The 10,962-nt window shown below is 47.8% G+C and overlaps 1 protein-coding gene across 1 annotated transcript; it reads left to right on the top strand.

Annotated features, from left to right (window-relative positions):
* Positions 1-6,577: 6,577 nt before the first annotated feature.
* On the top strand, positions 6,578-9,887 carry LOC144739909 (potassium voltage-gated channel subfamily A member 7-like). The gene is given in 6 exon segments (XM_078622788.1): positions 6,578-6,907; positions 6,909-7,256; positions 8,981-9,029; positions 9,032-9,210; positions 9,212-9,715; positions 9,717-9,887. Coding segments are annotated over 6 exon segments (1,581 nt in total).
* Positions 9,888-10,962: the final 1,075 nt, after the last annotated feature.

Below are 10,962 nucleotides of genomic sequence, written 5' to 3'. Positions count from 1 at the left end.
ATTTGAAAAGATGATGGTTGTGTGATTTGAGACTGAGCATTAATGACTTTCTGTTCTTGTCTTCACAGTGTTAAGTTTCTAGCGTTCACCTTTTCTCTAATGAGGAGTCAGTAACCCGTTAACACAATTTGCGGCGGGAGCCACATAAGCAACGCGTGGTGACAAGGATGGACAGATTAAAGGAGATTTTTTTTTTGGGGGGGGGGGGTGGGGGGGGGGGGGTGACAAGCGAGTGACCAGAGGTTTGTCAAGAATTTAAAAAAAAGAAATGAAAAAAGAAAATGCTCTGCTCCTCACCTTGTTACCAAAGTAGCCTCTTGGAACTCTGACCACACTTTTTGACAGACCTGTTCTTTTCATTTTTCCCCCCTCGGCGAACTGACTGAACATTGCACTGACACACTTTTGGAGAAACGGACTCCTGAGTACACATTCCAGACGACGGTCCCTCCAACAACATCATACTCGCCACCTTGTTGCTACGGCCAGCTCGTCACCGTCCACAGGGCTGAACCACTGAGCAGAAGTCCACGAGAACCTCCACAGCATACTGAACCAACAATGTAGCATCTCTGCTCCCATATTGTACGCATTTGTTGGCTGGGAAATCACTTGACCTTAATCCCTCCATGTTTGACGATAGAGGAGTTTATGCATTCACGGGATCTCTAAGATGTCATTTTTCCTCTTGAGATCCTTTCCAGTGATGAACTGACACAGAGTACATGAGAGACAAATGACAGGTCTTTGAATGTTTGACATTCCAGAGATTTAACACAAAAAAAGAAATCCAAATAATGCAAATGGAGTCAATGCACAGCATTGAACACGGAAAGTTCCTCACAAGCACTTGTACAGCAGTCCTGTTTGCCACTGAACCTTTGTCTTCCATTCACTTGTGTCAGACTGAACCACTGTCCGCCCTGCACGTCACCACAGTCCAATGCAGCGCTGCCAACAAAGCACATGTAGCATCAGCTCCAACGGGCCGGGTCGAACGCTTTCCAAGGTGAGCAACACAGAAGACTTCTCTTTATCTCTCATGTACTCGGCTGTGGACACAAAGGTCCGGAAGCATCCACTTGCTGAGTGACCTTTTGTTTCTGGGGGGGTGGGGGGTTGTGTTCTGTTTGTCATCCTCAAAGAACTGAATCCTTTTCCTGCCACTAGCATCCCATATGCACATCTCAGTAGAGGTTTCTGAGGAGAGGAAGAGACTGATAAAAAAACAACATACCATTACCAAGAGAGCGACCCCCCCCTGCCACAGGGACACTTTTTATACCATGTAAAGCTGCCCCGCTACCTGGGAGCAATCAATTCGAACGGGACCAATCAGACACACGTTCCCCTGACACAAGGGCCGACACTGCCAATCAGGCACAAGAATCCCCCCATCTCGACTGCCCCTCTCTCTCTTGTAGCGCTCTCTGCCAATGATGGCTTGGGGGTGGGGGCTGGAAAGTAGAGTGAATGCAAGTGTACAAAGAGAAAAAAAATCTATATTTTGATAAAACAGATCAACTGTCAGTGGATTTAGAGGCAGTTTCTGGAAGGAAGGAAAGGGGGGGAATAAATACATGAAGTGGAAAGTTGACGTCATGAAATGGAGTCAAAGGTCGTGAGAAAGCGACGGGAGGTGAAGATGTACCCGCTGGGCCCCGATGGAGCGGTTCCCCCGAGCAGCACTGGAAACGGCTTTGGAAAGACTGAGCAAAGACAGACTCTTGACACGGCGGTGACAAAGGATGGAGGCTGAGATCAACACACGGGGGGGGGGGGCATTTTTGTAAACTTTGTTTACCAGCATGACTACTTTGCATGACTGTCCTTTTCTGCTAAGCCCTTAGTTGAAGACAAGGGTGCTAGAGATACGAAAAGTAAATATAAAATGATTAAAAAAAGTTATATGCAATTCATGTTTTAAAAAAGATTATAAAGGAAAGAGAAGTTATATTTTGTTTTGAGACGTAAACAAATGTGAACATTGAAACATGTATGTTTGCAAAGTACAACTTGAACCGTTGTCTGATGAACTCTCGGCTCCTACTGCCCGACACCCCTCCGTCCAGGGTTCTTGTACTTTGTAACGCAGCAGTCGTCCAATGACAGCCTCTAGCGTTTGTGCGAAGGACGTTTGCTGTGAGTCACCTTTTTTTCTCTTTTTTTTCCCCTTAATCCCATTTTGCACAACGACTGTAGCAACAGCCAAACCAACGCGTACCGTTCTTCAAACTGCTCGGTTGACACCATGGTTCTCTGTTTTGGTTTTCCTTTGGCAATAATCGTGACTGGACCGTAGCACGGCAGACCTGGAGAGTTCAACGCCTCCATGTTTGAAGGCTTCGCAAAAAGGCCTGGAAGGGCCGGATGTGTCTGGGGAAGGCAGCTCTGTTCCACTGGGCCTGAGGAACCAAACCGGTTGTTCCAATAAGACGTCGATAGATGATCGAGGTTTGCTTCCAAAGTGGTGTGTGTGTTTCACAGGACTCAGGTGTGTCAACGGTGTGTGTGGATGTCGGTGTTTTTTGCTGTTTTCCTTTCAAACATCATGACTTCTAGTATATAATGTGAACACCTCGCAGTGACGTGTAAAAAAAACGCATGCATAATGACTTGATAATCTAGCGGTGGGGTGGGGTGGGGGGTGGGGGGGGGTGTCTGGGGCGGAGTCTGTCCCCTTTGCGTCCCCTGTATATCGTGAATCCAGTCCCGATAACTCTGAACACTGTGCTGTGTCGTAGAGCGGACAGATCGTCCTCCGAGAGGCAACTGACAAACTCCTCACACTCAGCAGTCAGGAGGAGTGTGTGTAGACGTAGCCTGTGTGTTTCTTGGCTTTAGATTTTCTTTGTTTCCAGATGCATCCACCGTTCCCCGGTCGTCGTCATTCCAGCTGACTAGTCGGCTGCAGGTTTGTAGCGCTCGACAGTCGTTGTAAGCGTCAATCAAAGAGACCCAGAGCTTCCACAACGATGTCAGTAAAGTAGTTGGTGAGAGAGGAGAGTGTCCACACAAGCAGCAACAACAACAACCCCCTGCCCCCCCCCCCCCCCCACACACACACACACACACACACACACACACTTTCTCTTGGTTTGGTTCTCCTAGAAGTGTCAGGCCCGGCTGGTCCGGGGGTTCACACTCAGGCAGTTGAACGTTCTGTCTCCATTCCCAGTAGTTGGAGGCCAATGAGTGTACGGCCCTTGGTCTGGGTGGTGGTGGTGGTGGTGGTGGTGGTGTGGGGGGGGTCGGGGCTGCGAAGACAGCGAAGAGCATTCGAGGGTTTCTGTCGAGTCTCCACTGGTTTTACAGGTCTAGAACTTTCCTCTCCCTTCAGTTCTCATCGTGTCAGGTTGTGACAGGACGTGTCCGGGTCCGTTGAAGGCCCCTTGTGGTTCGCGGGGACTCCTCTGCCGATGCCTGCTTGAAAAAAGATGTCCTCCCTTTTTCTATTGCATAATACTGCCCTTTGATTTAAGTCATGATGGGAGTGAATGAGTTACAATGTTCAGAGTGCTAAGTCTGTTTTATTTCTCTTGCAATCTGTTCTTAGTTTCCTGTTTCACATTCACATGCACCAAAGTCACAAGAGGTGGTAACTAAGGCGCCACTAAGTCAGCGTGCAGTGACAGCATTGTGACACTGCTGCTTTCTGTTCCATCTCGTCGAGGACTCTGTATGCAATCCGCACGAATGCCGCTGATCGACGGTTCAGGTGATGGCAGCCACGTGTGTCGTGGCTTTAAGGCTTTCCATAGTGTGACTTAATGATCACACTGACTTAAAAAGAGAGAAAAGAAATATTAGTATTATTTTATGACCATAGACCAGAGGAATAATAACATACTGAGATCGTTGTTCCTCTAATATGTTTATGTACAGTATTATTTTAATTTGAAATCGTATGACAAGCTAATAGAACACCCACAGAAGATTTCCAAAGATGAAGATGTATGTTCGTTTCATGCCATGTAAAACAGACTTAGGTACTAGTCCATTGCACTGCGGTCGTAGGAGGAGTGTGAATGGGACAGCACGGGGTCACTGGGCTGTCTGCTCGTGACTTCAGCTGGATTTTATTTTTGAAATGTCAGAACACAAAGAGCAAACTCATCAAGAAGTGTATAAAATATATTTCAATGGAATGTTCATGATCTATCTTTTTATATTTTGAAGGAAAAAATAGAAACATATCAATAAAGTGTCATCATTGATCATATTTCTACTCTTGAGACTTAAAATGTATGAATGTCAATGCGATCTAATGTGAACCAATCTCCATAGCAGCTTGAATGAAGAACCCATTCAGAGTCATCAGATGCTTTTTTCAGACGTAAAAAATTGCTTCAAATCACTGAAATGAACTTCAAATAAATGAAAAAGTGTCATGAGCCCCGTTGTCTCTCTGACTTGTCCAACGGGTGTCGTCGTGCGTCTTCATCAGCCGGTCGGGTGCGCACAAACACACACACACACACACACACACACACACACACACACACACACACACACACACACACACACACACACACACACACACACACACACACACACACACACACACACACACCACACCGAGTGATGTGATCGCACTTGATGTGGGAGCAAACCGAAGAGAGGCAGAGTGAAAAGATGGCACCTTACGTTTGTGACCGAGGGGTTTGATGTCCGTCCTTCCAGTGAGACATCGCCGTCAGGTCCCCCCAGGAGCTGAAGCTCCTCAGCCTGTCATATACACATCGATATTCTCAGGTCAGCTGTAACTGTGACGTGGTATTTGAGGACGACGTGGTAAACAAGAGAGCTCCTTGTCCTCGCTGACATCAAACACCACCGGCCATGAGCTGCACGTGGGAACTGATACAGTCGAGTTTTATTTCATGAACAGGAAGTGTGCAACACAAGAAAACTACCTTCATCATCGTGTATTCATAAATAACAGATGTATGTAAAAAAAAAAAAAAACAGGACAAAACAAAGATTAAAGCGAATTCAAAAGGAAAGTAAAACTCATTCAAAGAAAAATCAACAGGACTAATACAAATACTTGACATAATATCATGCAATTTATGTGATTGCAATGATAATGTGATGGGATTAGTTTTATAACTGATGAAACGTGGACACCCTGTTCCTCTGCAGAGCTGCTTCAGTTTACAGACAGAGAGAAGTACCTCCACTGCTCCACATGTGATTACCCGGTGTTATCTGTGGTTTAATTCTCACCTCCTTTAGTCTTCAACAACCTGTTCACATTTTGTTGATTTATCTCATCCGCTCTCGGTACTTACACCTCCTCTTTTGAAACACTATAGACAGTCCAGTCACACGACTAGAAATGCTCCTTCATGCTGTGTCTTCTTCTTCCGACTGGAGGCAGCAAAGAGAAAATGTTGACTGAGGTCTTCTCTTCTAGTACCAACCTTCACCTCCCTCTGGTGGTCATGTCCAGTACTGTCAGACAGGTTGAAACACAAACTGTACATGAAATAGTACGTTTACTCCACAAATGATGATAATTATTAACAATGATAATAACAGCCACGGTGAGTGGTGATGTCATGATATGTGTAATTTTAACATCTTAATTGAATTGATTCTGTGCATGTCACAATAATAAAAAACACCGTAAGAGCCAGAACTGCATGAGGCAGTTTGATGTATATCTTACACCGTATGTATTAAAATAACCAGTTGTTGTGATCCAACAGTTTATCGGCGTGGAAACAGGTTTTTAGGCCTCCGTGGATTCTCAGGTTCTCCATGGAATGTCTGCCAATGTGCCAGGTGAGCTGATCTTTTCACACCACATTCAACACACAATGACAAGTTCTTTACTTACATATTGCACTCAAATTGGCTGCCAAACTATTTGTGATCAAAAATCTTCTTTTTTTTTTGATACTGACTAAAGAACAGGAGGCCGAGAGGTTCTCTCTCCTGAGAATGCAACATTCGACACATATTCACATGTAGGATAAAGAAGCAAAACACATTTGGTCCGAGGGTCCGTCTGGTTCATATGAGAATCACAAGCGGTCCCAGGCAAAGGGGACATTTGATAGTGAGGTTGAAGGTCGTCTTGCCCTGCAGCCAAAATGGAGGGAAAGGACAGGGAGGGGTTGGAGAAGTCTCGCAGAGATTGAATTTCAACAGGACAGCATTCCCAAAAAAAATGTTCAAGACAGACAACGTGAGGCTTTGAGAGGTCGGGGACCGGATCTGTGGACGTGTCCGGAGCAAACGACCGGGAGCGCAATCAGCTGATCGGGGGGGGCTGACGGCCAAACAAAGACGTCGACTCGCAGACGGACGTGATGACAGAGACAAACAACCTGCTGAGCCACAGGACACCAACCATGTGATTTTTCACGTTGTCAACAGCTCCTCCACTCTTAGTGAGTAAACGCTCTCATCTCCACATGAACACGCGTATTTGTTGTTTGTTTTCTAAAATAAACGTATGAATTCTGTCACTGACTGAGCCAACAGCTGCTCCACTCACAGGACTTTGACTCTGACAGGGTTCGCCTGAAGTCCAGCTGTTCCACGGAGCCTTAGGAGAGACTCAGGAATGGACCGACAGGCTGATGAAAGAAGCAGCAGGTCCAAAGGGAGCGACGGGGAGAAGGACAAGCAGATGAAGAACCAGTTCAACAGCGAGGAGAAGGGAGAGAAGGAGATCAAGGGCAACGAGAAGGAGAGGAGGAAGGACAGGCGCCGCTCGGGGTCTCTGTGGAGGAGCGGATGGGCGCTCAGCGAGAGGCTGGCCATCAACGTCTCAGGAATGCGCTACGAAACTCAACTTCGCACCTTAGCCCAATTCCCTGACTCCTTGCTTGGCGACCCCCGTAGGAGGTCGCGCTACTTTGACCCCCTACGAAATGAGCTCTTCTTGGACCGCAAACCGGGCCTGCTTCGATGCCATTCTGTACTTTTACCAGTCGGGCGGTCGGCTCCGGAGACCCACCAACATACCTCTGGACATCTTCATGGACGAGCTGCTGTTCTACGAGCTGGGCGAGGACGTCATGAACCGCTTCAAAGAGGACGAAGGGTTCCCCAAAGAGGAGCAGAGGCCGCTGCCGTCCAACGAAATTCAGAGACGACTGTGGATGCTGTTTGAACACCCGGAGTCGTCGTCAGGCGCGCGGATCATCGCCATCGTCAGCGTCATGGTCATCGTGGTGTCCATCCTCATCTTCTGCCTGGAGACACTGCCCGACTTCAGGAACGAGAAAGAGACACGGGAGGTAAATGCAGTGTTGGTCGCTACGTGTCTGCTGAGGCCTTTGACTGAGGAATGGATCGTTGGGGGGGAGGCGTCGTTCAGTGTCCAGAAGCCCCCCGATGGGTGCCACTGACAGAGAATTCACGGCGGGTGCAGCGGGATGAAGTCGTACTTCTTGACCTTTTTAGTTTCGTACTGGTAAAACCACTGGTAACGACTCAAAGCTCCTGGTCTGACATGAAATATGTGTGAGCGCTTGGGTGGAAAGAGAACCCGACACCGTGTACAGCAGGTGTTTAGGTAAACACACGTCCGGTGAGTACTACAGTACTTGTTACGTGTTAGGACGAGGGAGCGACTAATGGCTGGTCGGGTTTGGACGGATGCCAGAGAGCAGGAACCGCAGGAAGCTGTGGCGGGATTATTTTAGCTGGCTGTTAAATTTGATACACATGGATGGAGGAACGTGTGCAGTGAGAAACGAGCGGTAACTGGAAAACGAATCAGAGGAACTGAGGTGAGGAGACGGCGGGGTGTGTTCACAAAAAGGTCACATCCGTCCCTGGACACGCTGGCAGAGGTGGACCACGACGAAGGAGAGGAGACCCAAAGGTCTGACAAGAGGAGCAGCGTACGTCGGGTCAGGTCGACACATTCCTCAGGACCGCTGCGCTAGGAGGACGGTGTGAGAGAAGGACTCGTGTCGAAGTCAGCGGCAGAACCACTGAACTGCTCCGGCGACTCGACTTGGGTGCAGTAGCACGGGAGATAGGATAGCGATGAAGCTGGAGATGGATGAGGAATGGTGTGGAGAGACACTCTCATGTTTCCCTTCAGAGATCTCACAGGGGTTATATTTAGTCTTAGGAGAGCCCTTGGAAGAGATCAACACATAGATGTCCTCCTTTAGCAATAAACAGTGTCACTGACCTGCTACTGAAAGTCATGTGGACCATATTTAAAAGTGAAACGTTAGCTTTTACACGCAGAACATTACAGCATGCATGCAACACATCCCTGGATAGACCATGTCATCCTCTTTTTTTTCACGTCTCAACTTCATGCTAAACGTTTGAAACCTCCTTAACGGCCCCCATCCGTTGCGTGAATGCAACGCTAACTGACACGAACGGTGGAAAGACAGGTGGACTGAAAAAGAGATCGGGGCGGCTATGATTGAAATGTAAAGCTGGAGATGTCAAATGTTTTTATGATGTTGCCAGAAAGGACGAGCGGCGAGCTGGTGGACATCCTAACGTTGTCCTGTCTCGGTTTCAGAAGAAAACAGTATCTCAGAGAAAAGTTGCATATATTCAATAGATTAGGAGTTAGCTCGTTCAAATAGCAGATTAGCATGTTTACAGAGGACTAGACTTCTGTCGCTCGGAGGGTTTCGTTGTTTGTTATCCGAGTTATCCTAGATCCACACACAGATCAAAGCTTTTTTTTTCTCTCCCCTTTTAGCTGGGGGACGAGTGACCGTGGCCGATGTCTCTCAGTATGACGTGTTATTGTCGGGGCTGTCGTAGGCCCATCGTCATGACGACCTACTTCACCTCGGACCAATACTTTCTCGACATGACAAACCAGGACCACAGATGACATGAAATTTGAATTTGTCTCACTACAATCTTCACTCTCAAGTGTCGGCAGGAGAAGGTCGGGTTATTTCTCACCTGAATGAAATTCTTGTTGGAACTTGCTCTAAAACATTTTTTCTCCTCTGTCATGTCTCTTCCACTTCAGGAATATTTTTACAAGTACCACTCCCATGCAAAGAACATCTCAGAAAGCATGGCGCCCCGTCGAGTGTTTTCCAGGACCCCTTCTTCATGGTGGAGACCATGTGCATCTGTTGGTTCTCCTTCGAGCTCATCATGCGCTTGACCTGCTGTCCCAGCAAAACTCACTTCTTCAAGGATGTCATGAACATCATCGACTTCAGCGCCATTCTGCCCTATTTCGTCACTCTGGGAAACAGAGCTGGCCAGGGACAACGACGCCAGTCCAGCCACCTCCTTGGCCATCGTCAGGGTGATCAGGCTAGTCAGGGTCTTTAGGATCTTCAAGTTGTCTCGGCACTCCAAGGGCCTCCAGATCCTCGGTCAGACGCTGAGGGCCAGCATGCGTGAGCTCGGCCTGCTCATCTTCTTCCTGTTCATCGGCGTCATCCTCTTCTCCAGCGCCATCTACTTCGCAGAGGCCGACCACACCAGCACCGCCTTCATCAGTATACCGCATGCTTTCTGGTGGGCCGTCGTCACCATGACTACAGTGGGCTATGGCGACATGTACCCGGAGACGGTGTGGGGTAAACTGGTGGGCTCTATGTGCGCCATCGCCGGCGTGCTGACCATTTCGCTCCCGGTGCCTGTCATCGTGTCCAACTTCAGCTACTTCTACCACCGAGAGACCGAGTGCGTGGATCAAACCGAGTACACGCACGTCACCAGCGCACTGTGGGAGGACGAGGAGCCCGAGGGGGGAGGAGACGCCGGAGGGGGACAGGGATCCAGAAGGAGACTATTACGCCGTTGAAGGTATCTGCCACCCGCTGAACGGAACGCTGCTGGGACGACTGTGCACGGGGCAGAGCCCAGAGTTCAGAGGGGGACACGTGTATCTGAGGGAACCGCTGGTCACACAGGTGTAGTCGGGACTGACGATCTGCACAGAGGGTCAACGCTGATGATGTGGCGTGGGAGGAGTCAGGGACGATACTCTCAGGATCGTCATACTGTCATTTGACTCGGTCGTTTCAGCCGTCGGCGTGTTTTTCTCAGTGATCGTGGACTGAAACTATGATGTCTTAGTTCCGTCACGTAGCATGTTGATGTGAACGGGTGGAGCAGATGGTTCGTACGGAGACGTGCCATCGAAGCGGGCTCTGTAAACCGACCCCCCAGTCTCAGCGTTCATCTTAAAGTCACAGACAAAATCCACATTCATGGAGTTTTGGCTCAGCCGAAGCTGCTGACACGACCTTTATCGTGGTGTAAGATGACACTGTAGCGTCACTTAAAACAAATGCCAGATTGTGTAGAACGTTTTGAACACTGTTGCTTAAATGTGTACTGGATGTTTTTAATAAAGAGTCTATTTTACTAATTCCTAAGAGACGCTGTGGTTTATGTGGTGTCAGGTCATAGAAACACCACTTTACACTAAAGCCACTTCAGCTGTGCTGCATCTCTAATTCAAACATTTGGCTCCAGAGGTCGGCCGGATTGAATCCATGTTCCACTTTTGTGAAGCGTGACTGACCTTTTCCACAGCTACTAAGCTGTCATAAGCAGGAGCCTCCAATGGCAGCGTTCTCAGTTTCACAGGAACACATAAGCCTTCCTGTCCATGACATCAGAGTGATGAGCCCAGTGACGGACGGTCGTAAGAAACGTTAGTATTCATTTTACCAGTTGATTATTTGTTGTGTTTTGTTTATAATTATCTTTTTCATGTGAAATAAAATCTTTTTTCCTTTTTTTATTTTCCATCTATTCTATTACGTCATCTAATTGGGAGGCTGGATGCTATTTGTGATATATTTGATTTTAGGTTTCTTTTTTCTTTGGACACAAGTTAACTTTTTTTTTAAATACCACGACAAACGTTATTCACATTTTGTGCAATGTGGACAACACATTCACATACTCCAATCATGACTGTAGACCCAGTGTGGTTTGATGCCAACTCGTCCACTAGAGGGCGCAGTCTCACATTATTTACCC

The sequence above is a fragment of the Lampetra planeri genome, unplaced genomic scaffold (genome assembly GCF_965212315.1).
Source record: "Lampetra planeri unplaced genomic scaffold, kcLamPlan1.2.h2 scaffold_1783, whole genome shotgun sequence".
NCBI classification, from domain to species: domain Eukaryota; kingdom Metazoa; phylum Chordata; class Hyperoartia; order Petromyzontiformes; family Petromyzontidae; genus Lampetra; species Lampetra planeri.
Note: the sequence above shows the minus strand (reverse complement) of the source record. Positions and strands in the feature narration are given on the sequence as shown.